At 36.0% G+C, this 16,867-nt stretch overlaps 1 protein-coding gene across 1 annotated transcript; it reads left to right on the forward strand.

Annotated features, from left to right (window-relative positions):
• The first annotated feature begins 751 nt into the window (after positions 1 to 751).
• LOC121384954 (cilia- and flagella-associated protein 410-like) lies at positions 752 to 16,645 on the forward strand. The gene is made up of 6 exons (XM_041515447.1): positions 752 to 852; positions 2,438 to 2,503; positions 3,788 to 4,011; positions 7,385 to 7,610; positions 14,959 to 15,049; positions 15,577 to 16,645. The coding sequence occupies exons 1-6, from the start codon at positions 752 to 754 to the stop codon at positions 15,682 to 15,684; spliced, it is 816 nt and encodes a 271-aa protein (XP_041371381.1). The 3' UTR covers positions 15,685 to 16,645.
• Positions 16,646 to 16,867: the final 222 nt, after the last annotated feature.

Consider the following 16,867-nt stretch of genomic DNA (forward strand, 5'->3'; position numbering starts at 1 on the left):
GGAAATGTAGCGGGTTTGCTCTCTAAGACTATATGTCAAAATTATCAAATGTTTGACATCCAATAGCCAATGATCAATAAATCAATGTGCTCTAGTGGTATCGTTATACAAAAGAGTTGCGTTGAAGGGACGCGAGAGAAACTATAATTAGGTTACCAGATTAAATAAACGTTCATGTTTTTTTGTTCTTATACATGTTCAACGTGTTACATAAACTATATACTTAGTAACTAGCTAGCTATATAGTCCGTTCCATCTTCCTACACAAATATATTGTGTAAATAATTTCAATTTTGTTTGATGTAAGAAGCTAAGCGTTTTGGAAATTAAAAAAAAAAGACACAAAAAAAGAAGACTATTGTTGTGTACAATTTAGAAAACAATCGACTCAGAACTAAATAATTCGTAATTAATTTCATAGCGTGAAAAAGGGCGTTCCCTGTGGGATGCACTATAGCTAGCTGTTATTACTAAGGAAAGTCACTCGTTCTTTCCTATTCAGGCGATCTTTTTTCACCCCATCGGAGCTTATGTCGTTCCCTTTACGAACTCGGCTCATATGCCTTTGGTAAATTCAAACTTGCCCGTTTTAGAATCTTGTGTCCCCCCCCCCCCATCCTTCTGGATCCGTCCCTGATCAAGGCATTTCAGGCGAGCGCTCTACCGACTGAACTGAGAATCCCCTTATTAGTAATAATACAATTGTGTGGTTCTCTGAGCACTGGAGGAAGTTAAAATAGAAGGAACAAATATGGCGTTAACGGAAAAGTTTACAGGGAAATTGACAGAAGCACTTGTTCTAGCACGAACAAGAGCTCAAGATTTAGAAAGTGTTAGAAAATTAAATTGTTGGTAGGTTCAGTTTTCATGATTTGGTGGAACATTTTTCAAATAATGATAATTTTAATTAGTAATAAATAAATCTTCAGTTCTAACCGATCAAAATTGAATTTTGTGAATTCAAGGGAAGTAATTCTATTTTGTAAACTAATGACATCAGGGCTGGTGCTTATAAAACTAGAGTTTGGACACGAGACTCTAAATTAATAGTCTGAGACAGTAATGTCATAACAACGCCATACAAATTATATGTGTGTGATGTCATTAGAGATTGAGTCTGGACTAAAAGTTTTATAGGCATGGGCCCTGCTTAACAAATTAGCATGTGTAAATTATTTCACAGGCAATTTAGGGCCTACTGGTTTATTTTGCTTTAATTAAAATAGATTAAGTCATTAAATCTATCAATATGTATACAGCTGTGTCCGGTGTATCGGCACGACCGGTGATTCGACGCACTTCGTATTTTGCTTAACCTTTAAACTACTGGATTAATTTATGACAAAAAACGTTGAGTGGATACAAGTTTATAATTTTTACTAACATATATTCACTTAAATAATTTATAAATACATAAAATAAAATTCATATTTGAATCAGTATTTTCGTGGGGTTTTATAATTTTTATGATATTTTAGATCGGTTATAAATATGAATTGGGGAATGCACTGTATACAGTGTACAGTATGTCGACTGGTGTGACATCGGGTGAGATATCTTGATGGCAGTACGTAGTCAAGGTTAAGAAAATGTCCATGGCAAAAAAACATGCTGGTCAGAGGGTACAAAAGGTAAAATTGTATGCCCTAAAATCTTTGAAATTAATGGATACATTTTAAATATTTTTTAGAAAAACCGAGAACTGCTGAACATTTCAAATTTTTCAACATACATGAAATGTACTGTCCAGTTCCAAAAGTAGTGGGTTTTTTTTTGTTGTTGTCAAAATACAAAAGTACACAAGTGTACTGTTTTATAGTGCTCAGTGTTTAAGTTAGTCCCATATTGTTAATTACCGTAATGGGGGGGGGAGGGGGGGGGGATTATGTCATGTAAGTATTTGTTTCATGATGTTAGATCTGATTTCTTCTTATAATGTCTTGCAAACCGCTTAAACGTACAACAATACCGATAACAAAAATCAACTTTAAAAGAAATTGAACAAGATGATTCTTCAGTTCCACAAAAACAAAAGGCTCAAAACCATGCTACATGTATGTCATTAAAACAAACTTTTGTTTTATTTCCTTTAAAATACATTGCCTTTCGGAATTTGTGGGGGGGGTTTCAAAACTCAGCATTTTATTATTTAGAAATGACACAAAATGTAACATGAAAAATCACATCTAGCAAAGTCGGGCTGCTTGTTGACACTCAAAGTGACATATTAGTTATACCAGGATGTAATAGAAAATGTGCTAAAATGCCCATAAAAATAACGTTATTTACATCAGTTTAAGTTGACAACATTTATAAATTATATTCGGGGCTGTGATCCCAGTACCTACCAGCCTCATGTCCGATGGCTTAACCATGACACCACCGAGGCTGTTTGTTTGTATTATGTTTCTGTCACCTTTGATATCTATATTTGCAGGGCGTCAAACATCAGAGATGTCAGCATTGTAAGAGAGATGTCCAATCTGGAAGTATGCAGTTTAAGGTACTAGTATTTGTGGGTTTCTGGAAGGACAGACAGTTATTAACCACCACCAATTTTGATAAATGTAAACAATAGTTTGTTCCAGAATTAAATCAACTTTTCTCGTTTCACCATCTCCCACCCACCCCATTCCCAATTCTAGTTTATTGGTCTACATGTACAACTCGCCATGTTTTTCTCAGGACCAAATGCCACAAATATCAAATAATGAAAGCTATATCTGATTATAGTTAATTATCATGATTACATATTGAATATACATACTTTATGTATTTTTAATTCTTTCTTTTTTATTTAGTATTAGTATAATTATTAACATAAATGTATTACATAATTTGTTTTAGTAACACAACAAAACATTACTTAGCAAATATCTACAGTTAAAAATGGTATATAAACAGAATTAATTTAAATTTTTGATTGCTAATTTCTTATTCTAATTTTTGGCTCCAAATGGATTTAGAAAAACAACATCTTTAATTTTAGAATTTAATTTGTTGTTTTTGTTAGGACTAAATTTACACTGCAATTTTTTTTTAATGTTTAATAAAATTAAATAATTTAACAGAACAATTTTTAACATTCATTGAGATGAATCTCTATTGATACAACTATGAGCAGGACCATGTGTATGTTTATCAGTCTTCATCAGGGAAGGCGAGTGATCATCCATGCTATTTAAAACTTCTTTTGATTACTCGCGTAGTAGCACCGTTTTGAACAAGCAAATGATCTTTTGCTCATGGAGAAGACCGTTTAATTATGCAAGACATTTTATTTCACAGAATTCTTGTTTACCGTTTATTGCCGTGGATTAGGCGACTCCTTGGATAAGCCGACCTTTTAATTTGACTCTATATCTCTATATTATCTGCCTTGTGTACCTGTATAAGCCGGGGTAATCTTTTCTTAAGTTATGTGTTGTATTGACTTAAATAATACTTTTGGCAAATACCTTTTCTTCTTAATTATTATTTTTTCTTTAAATATTACAAACACCATAATCGCAATCACATTGTCAATATTGTCCCTTTGCAATACATTAATATATTCGAAATTTCTACGATTATATCCAGGGCTAGCTCTGGCACTGGCCAAATTTGCCAATGGCGAATTTTATTTTAATTTGGCGAATAAATTTCATGTAATAAATGTTATTTTATTAGAAAATAACTGGGATTTTTGCAATTTTTATAGTTTAAAATGTTGATTTGGCAAAATTTTCTGATCATCCAGAGTTAGCCCTGATTTTTTTTCTTCTTTTTTTCTGATTTTGTTTTTCAGTGTAAATATGGTATCCAGTCTTGAGCATTTCGCACACTGTCCGAACTTACAGGAACTCTACGTCCGGAAGAATAACATAGAGAACCTCAGTGACATTCATTACCTGAAGCATCTGCCGCGTCTACGTAGCCTGTGGCTGGCCGATAATCCGTGTGCGACTTGCGACAACTACAGACTCACCGTCCTACGCATTCTGCCAAACCTGCAGAAGCTGGATAATGTGGGTCAGTATTAAGGGTTCTTGATGCTGGAAAGCATTTTGTTTAAATTATTGAAATAGTCGATTTTCATATATTTGTAGAGAATTTTCTTATAAAATGTCAACTACCTTTTCTTTTCTTTTTTTCTGTTTTTTTTTTTTTTTATCCCACATGACAGCATATTATGAAGTCTTGTGATCTCTCATACTAGAGATAATAGCCATTTTATGCCTGTTAAAATATGTAATGCTGCTTTTGCCCAAATGAGATCCCTGCCGTCTCCTCTAGCTATAACACTAGACTATTATACACACACACACAGACACACACACACACCAAAAAAAAAAAGATAAGATAAGATAAAATAAAACTTAATTGCACATAAACATTTCACATATGGAACTGGGTCAAGTCAGGTCAGAGTGTTTAACGTGCACATTCAGAACAAGCTGTTGTAGCACATGCCTGTCCTGGGCACAGGTGCTGGCCTTGGAACGGTGCAAAACGTGTGCTATTTATAACACATTTGTATAAGCATGGCACAGACAAACATGATACTAAACTAATGGTAATAGTAAATAATTATTAATTAATACATGTATAATCATAAACAAGTTTATACACTGCACCTACACAAAGCAGGATGTTGGTTTTGCATTCTAAATATAAATGTTTCATGCATAAACATCATTTTAAATGTCTTATTATGTTAAATCAAATATTCATATAATCCACACATTGAGGGGGCGAGATGTAACCCAGTGGTAAAGTGCTTGTTCGATGCGCGGTCGGTTTGGGATCAATCCCTATCAGTGGACCCATTGGGCTATTTCTGACTACAGCCAGTGCACCACAACTGGTACATCAAAGGCTGTGGTATGTGCTATCCTGTCTATGGGATGGTGCATATAAAAGATCCCTTGCTGCTAATCGAAAAGAGGAGCCTAGGAAGTGGCGACAGCAGGTTTCCTCCCTCAATATCTGTGTGGTCCTTAACCATATGTCCGATGTCATATAAAAGTCAATAAAATGTGTTGAGTGCGTCCTTAAATAAACCATTTCCTTCCTTTCCTTCACACATTGAATAGAGTCGGGTACGTATTTCACCTTGAATTAAAATTGTTAGTGTCAGGGATTTTTCCAGAGGGTATATTAGGTGGAAATGCATACCCTAAAATATATTTAGGGTACTGATGCATACCCTAACATTTTCAAATATAATGGATTTTTTAATGTTAAAAAGTTGTTTAAATGTTCCTGTATGACTTTAAACATAATTTACTAAAAAGACAAAGAGTGTTACAAAGAGAGTTTTTATTGCAGGGCTCTACATTAAATTTTTAAGGCACCTGTCCTATAGGACATGCAAAATATAAAACTACCTGTCCCATCAGATATACCACATGTCCTTGAATATATATATACATGTATATATATAAAAAAAAAATTCGCATTCATCACATGACATGAGTTAAAAATCAGTATCCAGGAGTCGACTAGAAGAATCTTTATTGCATCACAAAATAAGATTGTGAACTTAACAATAAAATCTTCAATGTAGTCAGTGAGTCACAAATCTCAGTTTAAAAAACAAAAAAACAAACCCACAATCAAATGACAACAATCAACTGATGAATATTATGTTTAATAAGATGAACATTAGCACTCAAGTTTCAAATGACCAAACATCAATTGTAGTCGCATCCATATCACAATAAACAAAACAAAGAATATAAACAAAATCAACTGATTGATATGCTCAATAAGATAAACCTCAGCACCAGTGTTTCAAACAATCGTTCACCAATCTAGTCACATATCACAGGAACTAAAAATAAATAAAACATACTGACATAATATATCTGATATGAAAAGAACATTGCCACAAAGGAAAAGCTATTTAATACAGCTTACTTCATTGTTAAGGAGGAGCTCCCCTTCACTCTACCCAAAGTTATTGTCACTTCATGAAAAGAATGGTGCTAAGATGGGTAACCAATATCAAAGTGACAATGCTTGTCGGCGATCCATCAAGTACCTCTACGAAGATGTCACGGCTACAACCATTATATATATTATATCTGATGTGTTAATGCATATTAAATTGCATGCACCACTAAGCAGTTTAAACACACACAGTGGCATACATTGATTGCTGCAACTGACCAAATATGAATTATACATGCAAAATATTGACCATGAAATATGTAAATAAACACATGATTGTATGCCTTTATACTAAAAATAAGCCTAAAAGCAGAAAAATATAGGTTGTCAAATAAGAGAAATAACTCTACATACAATTCATCAGACAGAACATTAATATTGTACCAACAAAAACGTTAGCTCCATATTATTCCAAAGATCATAACTAGTTCACACCATAGACTTCTAAACATGTTTTCATGATGTGGTTATATTAATTATCATGAAAAACACAAGTTTATGCTTCGTCAGAAAGTGATAAAAATTAAATTATTTGGCAGATATATTGATGGGGTGTTTTTACTGGATGTCACATGTTATTGTTTTCAATAGGTGCCGGCATTGACAACTTATAATCTATGGTGCTAAATTGTCCATCTATGTTACCCTAATTAAATTATTTTGCTGTCTACTTTCAATCTTGCTGATTCAACTATTTATACAGATGGGAGTATGATGTATGTAGGTCTTTTGCCGTTTACATTTGCTACTCTGCCAACTACTTCCGAATTCTACTGAAATCACTGCATGGTTTTTTATTGATTAAGAAGGGTTGTTTTGTGAGAAAATACTTAGTAAATATATGCCTCCCCTGGCCCTTTTCCAGTCCAGCAGACGACGTACTGCAGATGACAGCAATTGACCAATCACAGCGCGCTACATAAAGCCATGGCTTGCCATAAGAAGTATTGCGATCGATCTGTTGCGTTGTGGCATTTTAACGCATGCGTATTGGAAGTTCAAGATCGAGTTCACGCTGAATAAATGCGAAAAATTAGCGATATAATCGGATTTTGAAGCACCTGTCCGGTCAGACAGGTGAAATGGGGTATTCACATGTCCCCAGTAAATTCTATCTGTCCCAGACAGGCGGACAATCCTTACTGTCGAGCCCTGTATTGTACTTTATATATACACGTTATGACTTTGCTGAAAAGATTTTTGCAGCCCATCAGTGGCGGAAACCCTGATTGTCTGTATACATTTAGCCATAACTAACTACATTACACATTGTCACCATGACTTAGAGCATTCATGATTTAAAAAAAAAAAAAAAATGGGGGTAATGCTGTTTAGTAATCCACCCACCCACTTTAATGCCACATAACATTTGGACATACACCAACCCATCCACCCCCATTGAGCGTTATGTAGTTTTTCTATGCCCCTCTATATATGTTTGTAATTTCAGCTGTAACAGAAGACGAGGTAAACGAGGCACTGGAGGAAGGGGACGAAGTTAGCCCCCCAGAACTGACTGCGTCTGTCACCGAGCCGGCAAGAGTTCTCACGCCTCTGTTGGTCGAGGCGCAGGAAGTGAACGGAGCCGCTGGGGACGCGGCAGTCGAGGAGAGAGTGGAGGAAGACGCCAGGCAGAAACAGCACGAAGCAGTCATACTCAGCATGGAGGAAACAAAGTAAGGAAATAGCTACCCTTTTACCAGGTCGTGTAAATCCACTTTTACCAGGTCATACTTAGCATTGAGAAAACTAAGTAAAGAGATAACTACTCTTTTTACCAGGTCATATAACTCCCCTTTTACCAGGTCGTACTTAGCATGAAGGAAACAAAGTAATGAGTTAACTCCCCTTTTACCAGGTCGTATAGCTCCCCTTTTACCAGGCTGTATAACTCCCCTTTTACCAGGTCATCCTTAGCATGGAGGGAACAATGTAAGGTGTTAACTATCCTTTTACCAGGTCGTATAGCTCCCATTTTACCAGGTCATACTTGGAATGGAGGAAACCAAGTAAGGAGTTAACTCCCCTTTTACCAGGTCATGTAACTCCCATTTTACCAGGTCATACTTGGAATGGAGGAAACGAAGTAAGGAGATAATTACCCTTTTACCAGGTCGTGTAAATCCACTTTTACCAGGTCGTGTAAATCCACTTTTACCAGGTCTTCTCTACGGAGATCTTCTTCTTCTTCTGCGTTCCCAAGGCCATGCTCAGACTTCCTGTCCTGTTCTCACCAGGAAGTCCGCTGTCCATCGAATGGATGACATCCCCAAAGTTTCTCTTTTAGTTCCACTGGATACGGCCAGGTTTCTTTTCTCAGGGTGCTATATGATAGACAGGACTGAAGAATGTGTTCAAGTGTTTGGGCATCTGTACCACAGGGACAGAAACTAAGTAAGGAGATAACTATTCTTTTTACCAGGTCGTATAGCTCCCCTTTTGCCAAGTCGTGCTTATCATGAAGGAAACAAAGTAAGGAGTTAATAACTCCAGGTCATACTTGGAATGGAGGAAACGAAGTAAGGAGATAATTACCCTTTTACCAGGTCGTGTAAATCCACTTTTACCAGGTCGTGTAAATCCACTTTTACCAGGTCGTGCTTAGCATGGAGGAAACGAACTACGGAGATCTTCTTCTTCTTCTGCGTTCCCAAGGCCATGCTCAGACTTCCTGTCCTGTTCTCACCAGGAAGTCCGCTGTCCATCGAATGGATGACGTCGGTCCCCAAAGTTTCTCTTTTAGTTCCACTGGATACGGCCAGGTTTCTTTTCTCAGGGTGCTATATGATAGACAGGACTGAAGAATGTGTTCAAGTGTTTGGGCATCTGTACCACAGGGACAGACATCAGTGTGGGCAAGTCTGAGACAATAGAGGTGGGAGAGCAGACGACAGTGGTCAGTCCTCGTTCTAAAGATGATTACTTGCTGTGTTCTGTCCAGTGACTCAAGGTTATCCTCTTTTTTCACTTCTGTCCGTATCTTCCAGGAACTAAGGAGATAATTACCCTTTTACCAGGTCGTGTAGCTCCCCTTTTACCAGGTCATACTTAGCATGGAGGAAACTAAGTAAGGAGATAACTATTCTTTTTACCAGGTCGTATAGCTCCCCTTTTGCCAAGTCGTGCTTATCATGAAGGAAACAAAGTAAGGAGTTAACTCCCCTTTTACCAGGTCATATAGCTTCCCTTATACCAGGCCGTACTTAGCATGGAGGAAACGAAGTAAGGATTTAACTATCCTTTTACCAGGTCGTATAGCTCCCCTTTTACCAGGTCATAATTGGAATGGAGGAAACCAAGTAAGGAGTTAACTCCCCTTTTACCAGGTCGTATAACTTCACTTTTACCAGGTCATAGTTATCATGGGGGAAACAAAGTAAGGAATTAACTCACCTTTTACCAGGTCATATAATTCCTCTTTTAACAGGTTGTATAACGCCCCTTTTAACAGGCCATACTTAGCATGGAGGAAACAAAGTAAGGAGTTAACTCCCCTTTTATCATTCGTATAACTCCACTTTTACCAGCTCATACTTAGCATGGAGGAAACGAAGTAAGGAGTTATCTCCCCTTTTTTACTAGGTCATAGCATGGAGGAAACGAAGGAGCTAACTCTTCTTTTACTGGGTTGTACTTGGCATGGAGGAAAACTAAGCAAGGAGTTGACTCCCCTTTTACCATATCATACTTAGCATGGATTAAACGAAGTAAGGAGTTAACTCCCCTTTTACAAGATCATACTTAGAATGGAGGAAACGAAGTAAGGAGTTAACTCCCCGTTTAGCATGGAGGAAGCGAAGTAAGGAGTTATTGCCCCTTTTACTAGGTTTTATATTAAATGTCCCAACTTCAAATGAAGATTGCTAATAGAAGTGGTTCTGTTGACACTAAAAACATATAGCCGGGGAAATAAAAATTGTGATTTCTCACTGAGAAATTATTATGCATTGGTATAACATACAATATTGTGCACAATTTGGGGCTTATAAACCAATGACGTTGTTGTTACTAAATGGCAAACATACACAATGAGGTCACATAGTTCAAAGAGTTTGTATTTACACTTCTAAGTTTCTATTACTAAATTTGTAATAAAATATTATCTTAATACAGTCCGTTACAGATTTTTGAACATAAATAGAACTTTGGTTTTCTAAAATTATCTATGAATGTGAATAAAAAAAACCTCCTGCAATTAAAAAAATGACCAATGCAAAAAAAATTGATGCAGAAAAATAGTGTCCACTGCATTTTCCACGGCAATGTTTCCGTTAACATGTTTGCAACTCTGAATTGTAAGTAAATTTGAATGATGAGTTTATTTGTTTTGTTTGCCAATATGCTGTAAGATTCATTTATACCATTGGCGGTATTCGTTGACTGAAAGTGACGTAACAGTTAACACGCGAATGAAACGTGCCTGATCAAGAACAATGGGGTTGCGATGACAATTTATCATGTACAGCGTAGTCAGTCCACACTGACGTGCTAGTTCAATCTTTATCTTTTAATTATATTACATCAAAGTGTCAGAATGTATTTAAAGCGATATAGAATTTAAATAATTTTCTTTAATAAGGGTATAATTTCTGTTAGGTAATCTGTCACCAAGACGAATGCCCCCGTTTCAAACCCAAGTAAATCAGCATCAGAAACGGGTAGCATATTTTGTCAATATAAATGTCGGAAAGAAAGAAATGTTTTATTTAATGACGCACTCAACACATTTTATTTATGGTTATATGGTGTCAGACATATGGTTAAGGACCACACAGATTTTGAGAGGAAACCCACTGTCGCCACTATATGGGCTACTCTTCCGATTAGCAGCAAGGGATCTTTTATTTGCGCTTCCCACATGCAGGATAGCACAAACCATGGCCTTTGTTGAACCAGTTATAGATCACTGGTCGGTGCAAGTGGTTTACACCTACTCAGTGAGCCTTGCGGAGCACTCACTCAGGGTTTGGAGTCAGTATCTGGATTAAAAATCCCATGCCTCGACTGGGATCCGAACCTAGTACCTACCAGCCTGTAAACCGATGGCCTACCACGACGCCACCGAGGCCGGTATATATAAATGTCGGAGAAATTTTAATTAGACTATCGGAACAAGCTCTCTCTGTATATGTATATCTACAAATATCTCATCGTCAGGCTGACCATAACACTTCAAGTGACTTGTAGGAGTGTATGATGAACATTTTACTGAAAATAAAACACCTGAAACGCACCATAGCCACTGTTTAACAATGTATAAGCTGGGCAATTCCGCACTAAAGTGGACATGGAGTCAAAAATTAAAATCATGTTATTACTTATATATTAAGATTGTTTCTAATGTAAAATTATCTGGAGAATCCAAATCTGGTAAGTAAAATATTATAAAATAAATGGATGTGGTTGACTTTAGCCATTTTATGAGGATACCGTCACACTAAAAATATGACACTCCCATAATACACACTATGAATTTGTGTACAGCAGCCATGTAATTGAAGGTAATATTCTTTTTATTAGTATTTTTGTTTTACCACTAACAAAGTACAACATTGAATGATTCACTTTAATAAAAAGATATTTTTTGTTAGATATAGGTGAAATTAGAAAACATAGAATCAATTTGTAATTCCGTTACCGAAAACAAACAAAAAGATTATATTGTTCATATATATGTAATCAAAGAATCAACTCATATTCTCTGAGTAAATGTTAATGAACATAATCATACACATTTACTTTCAAATTCATGCATTATTAGTAAAATTATAGCTGTCAACATAATGTAATTCCGTTACCGTCTTTGGTATATTTTGTCAAGAAGCACTTTAGTATAAACCTACATAGTACTAAAATGTTGCACTCTTAAGAGTCGTATCCATATAGTCATATACATCAAGTGATGTACCAATAGGAAGATAGACTTTTTTTTTTTTTTTAAACCACACAGTAATACATGTAGTACTAGTAGTGGCACCAAATGCATCTGAGGAACACCCATAGCAAATATAAGTCATCCATTAACAGTATAGAAATTAAGAAAATCTTATCAACTTTAACCAAGCAGTATTATTTAAAAGCTTATGCTGACTAAAAATCTGCAAATTCATGACGAAATAGTAAAAACTTACTAATATTATATCGAAATATGAAGTAAAATATGGCCCACCATTATTGTTATTTTTAAATTACAGGCCAAAAGAAACATGGACAGCACATGGTGTATGTAGGGTTTGGGACAGTGTGTGAAAAATTTGGACCATTGAGATATATTTCAGAGCATTATAAATAGGGATGGGACGATTATTCAATATTACCGAAAACTGCGATTTTAGGCCCATGGTTCGGTGCACCATTTCACAATTTGCAAACCGCAGGAAATTTCGATTTTTCAGAATAATTTTTTTTAAATGATACATGTGTAAATGTTTCTACACCTTGCTGGTAATCCCAATGACCATAAAAGTATTATGGCCAATCACAGCATTTGATTCCCTTAAACCTGACATGTTTGTATGGGAGACAGACCTGTGAACGGTGACGTTCAGATCCAGCCTGGGGCCATAAAACTTGTAACCTCCCAAAATAGGGAGGGACTGACCTCGGTGATTAATCCGCCGAGAGAATAAAAATTTTAAGTACATGTATGTTTCATCCCAGTTGTCAAAATTTTAAAAAAGTAAACATTTTAACTTCAAGAATTATAAAATGGTGACCAGTATTTCAGTCATATTAAAACGATTCAACATTGCTAATTTCTGTAAGTTTTTATCGGGATGAAATGTCCGCTGATTCTGAACTACAGTGTACACAAACTCCTTTGCACTTTTTTTCTTTCTTTTTTTAAATAAATCTTTGCAGATTATTTTTTTTCACTTTCAGTATGAGCAAAATCTTTTTTTTCTTCTTTTTTTTAAATCAGTGATATCTTTTTATGTAACTTGTGTTGAGTTAAATAATCAACAGTAGGCCTATATATTATGTATACATTTGTGCTTATATCGAGTAATCCATCAAGGATTTGACATTATCAAAATAATAATAAACAGTACAGAAATATGTCTTGACATATATCTTTCTTTTATAGACTTCTATAATAAGTACAATTGCTGTCAAACATTTTAAACATTTACTATGTAATATGTACACAGTTTAGTGCTGGTTTATGTCTCCACTCATATACATGTACGTGTACATGTTACTGATATTGAAACTAGTTATCAACTGAAATATTAGTATGAATGCTTAAAATAAGTATACAGAGTTATTATTTAACTTATAAAATTATGCAAAATATTTGTAAACCAAATTTAAAGTAAATAAATTATTTTGTTCTAATGTAAATTCAGAGCGGTAATTCCGTTACCGAACTGTGTAATGCCGTTATCAGCATTCAATGTTGTACAACAAAATTATGAAAAGATAATTTGTAATATAATTTCTATTTTGTTAATCACAAGTCATTAGGTCATCATTTCATCATGAAGATAAATAATTCTTTCATCATACTTCACAGAGTTTGTCGATGTTTTGCAGTGTCCGTAAAAATTGTGTCCGTTTTGCGTAATTCCGTTACCAGACTTTAATTAAGTACCCATGCACTACACTTAGCAGTAAGGAGTCTCACTTCTGCCCTTAACCAGCACTAGTGCAGCACTAGTGTATTACATAGTTATATCATTATGATAATTTTTCTTATGTGGACTAGCTGAGTTTAATGCCTGAAATATCTCTCCAACTCGTAATTCCGTTACCTTGGAATTGCCCAGCTGTCACCCCTTAAAATCCAGTGGTCCCTGCAATGCATGTGCTATGAACAGTCCACAGAATTCAATGACCTAGTTGAAACTGGCTTTAATGGTGGATTGATTTCAGCCAGACTGAACACAAAAACGTTGTCAAGACTGGTTTAAGCACTTCATGGTAAACCATATTTGCCACATCTGGAATCAATCAAATAGTTTGTGAATGTTAACGAAATGTTTGCTGGTTGAACTTACATATATTTCCGATCATGCCCGATGGAACTGAGATTCAGATAATTTGGTAATAACGATGTAGTTACTGTTTTAATATTTACTTTTAATCTGTTTTCAGTTCACAAAGTGTATTTTATTTTTTACAATAAGGAAAAAAATACATCTTGAAAAAAAATCCAATATAGTCCACGGCAAAAAACAAAATGCCGCAGAGAATGAAAAACTCTGCGGCAATATCCATGGCATTGCCGATTGCCACGGGTAATTGCAGGGGTTGCAAAATACAAATTTCTAGTAATACTCAGAACAGTATGTAAAGTGGATTACATCATTTCTATAATATAGCCTACATGAAGTATGGATTTTGAAAATAGCTGAGGTAATAAATAGAATAACAAACTCATGAACTAGTTTTCTTTTGTCAAATCATTTCACTCAGAACATACATGTAACTTTGATAATAACTGCTATCTTGATTATTATCCTCTATGTATGGCCCATTTGTGAAATCATTTCACTCAGAACATTCATGTAACTTTGATAATAACTGCTATCTTGATTATTATCCTCTGTGTATGGCCCATTTGTGAAATCATTTCACTCAGAACATTCATGTAACTTTGATAATAACTGCTATCTTGATTATTATCCTCTGTGTATGTCCCATTTGTGAAATCATTTCACTCAGAACATACATGTAACTTTGATAATAACTGCTATCTTGATTATTATCCTCTGTGTATGTCCCATTTGTGAAATCATTTCACTCAGAACATACATGTAACTTTGATAATAACTGCTATCTTGATTATTATCCTCTATGTATGGCCCATTTGTGAAATCATTTCACTCAGAACATACATGTAACTTTGATAATAACTGCTATCTTGATCATTATCCTCTATGTATGGCCCATTTGTGAAATCATTTCACTCAGAACATACATGTAACTTTGATAATAACTGCTATCCTCTGTGTATGTCCCATTTGTGAAATCCTGAAGTGTGGTGACGTCTCATCATAGTCTTTGTCTGTCTACCTTCAGTCGCATCAGGGAACAGTTTGGTTTGAAGCCCGTGCCCATCGACAAGATATCTACCGCCAAGTCCATGCCGACTCATGCTACAAAAGCTAGAGTAAGTTTGTACAACACCTGTCCTTTGAAATTAATAATGAGAATATTTCAGTGTGAATGTTCAAGGACGGAGTGGTGGGGAGTAGTAGAAGATGTATTTAGAGGAAGAACATTTGATGGAATTATTGCAGTGACCAGTCAATTCTTGGCCACATTCATTTCAGTAATGCCAGAAAATACTAATGATTACTTTTATTTTAACATAACGACACATTATCAACTACTTAATAATATCAGATTCACATTTTTAATGAAACAAAATTGTTTTGTTTACATTTTATTACCGGAAGTAGTGGTATTTTATATCAAAATATTACGATTAGAACTGTGTATATATTTCAGTATTTGTCCGAATGAGCATGGAACATGTCAAAATGTTACGAAATGTACCGATAAATGTTCAGTTCGCCTATTTTTATTAATTTTTCTGCCCTTTCTTCTGGAAAGGGAGAAGTCACTTCTCGTACCCTGTCAATTGTAGATTAGGGCCTGTAAACCATAACTGATTTGTTTCTCTATTGATTTCAGAACACCCACATTCTTCATGCCACTCTCCTGCTGGTGAAGGAATTGGACCAGGCGAGTCTGGAGATCCTGGAAACAGCTGTCCGAAAAAGACTGGAGAGTCTCGTCTGACAAGAACCTCAGACATAGACATCGTGAATCAGGGCAAATATGGAGATTGAGCAGCCAGCCAGCCATCCAGTCGAGAGCAAGAAAAAATCTAAAGCGCATGCCACATGATCAGAACCAAAGATGTTTGATTGGTCAGCCTTATTATGCATGATTTGTTTATGATATTATCATTATTGAACTCTGTGATAATCATTTTTGTCTTTTATGGACAAATCAATTGTATTACATTGCTTTCCAGACTGAGTGGGGCAGGGCGAGGTGGGAGTGGGGGGTGTAGTTCACTGATAGAATGCTCTTGCCTGAGGTATGATGGGTTTCAGGATTGATCACCCTCTATGGACTCTAGGTGTGGGGGGTATGTGTCCACCAGTATCCTACGACTGGTGCAACAAAGATGTACTTGTATGTTTGTGGTATGTACTGTCCTGTCCTGTCTATCGGGAAAGTGAATTTAAAAGATCCATTACTACTTTTTCAGTAGGAATCCTGTCTCTCACAATCGGGTATCGAAATAACCCTATATGAGACAACGAGTAGCTGTACAACTAGTTTTTAGAAAATTGTCAAGGAGTCGTAAAACAAGCATTCCTTTGTCACCGCCACATCCTCTGGAAACAGACGTGTGAAGTTGGTCAATGTGATCTCCAGGGCCATCCTTTTTTCTCTCTTTCTTTGTCTCTCTCTCTCTCTTTCTCTGTATCTCTCTCTCTCTCGATCTCTCGACTTTGATGTGGTTGACAGTGTTTCCAAAGTGCCTGCAGCAGTTGTTGATGTTCCAGCCTCTGCAGAGATTTGTAAACTTTAGGCAGCAGCAAAATGAAGCCTAGACCATGAAGCTCTTGTTTGCTTTCCTGTCTTTGTCTTTGGAGGGGCGGGACGTAGCCCAGTGGTATAGCATTCGCTCGATGCGTAGTCGGTGTGGGATTGATCCCTGTTGGTGGGCCCATTGGGCTATTTCTCGTTCCAGCCAGTGCACCACGACTGGTATATCAAAGGCTGTGGTATGTACTACCCTGTCTGTGTAGTCTTTAACCATGTCTGACACCATATAACCGTAAATAAAATGTGTTGAGTGCGTCATTAAATAAAACATGCCTTTGCTTTGTCTTTGGATGACTTGGTCCAAGGTCTCATGATAAATTCCTCCCTTGCAGACGATGGATACATCGAAGAAATCCTCTTG

This window comes from Gigantopelta aegis, chromosome 11 (genome assembly GCF_016097555.1).
Source record: "Gigantopelta aegis isolate Gae_Host chromosome 11, Gae_host_genome, whole genome shotgun sequence".
Taxonomy (NCBI): domain Eukaryota; kingdom Metazoa; phylum Mollusca; class Gastropoda; order Neomphalida; family Peltospiridae; genus Gigantopelta; species Gigantopelta aegis.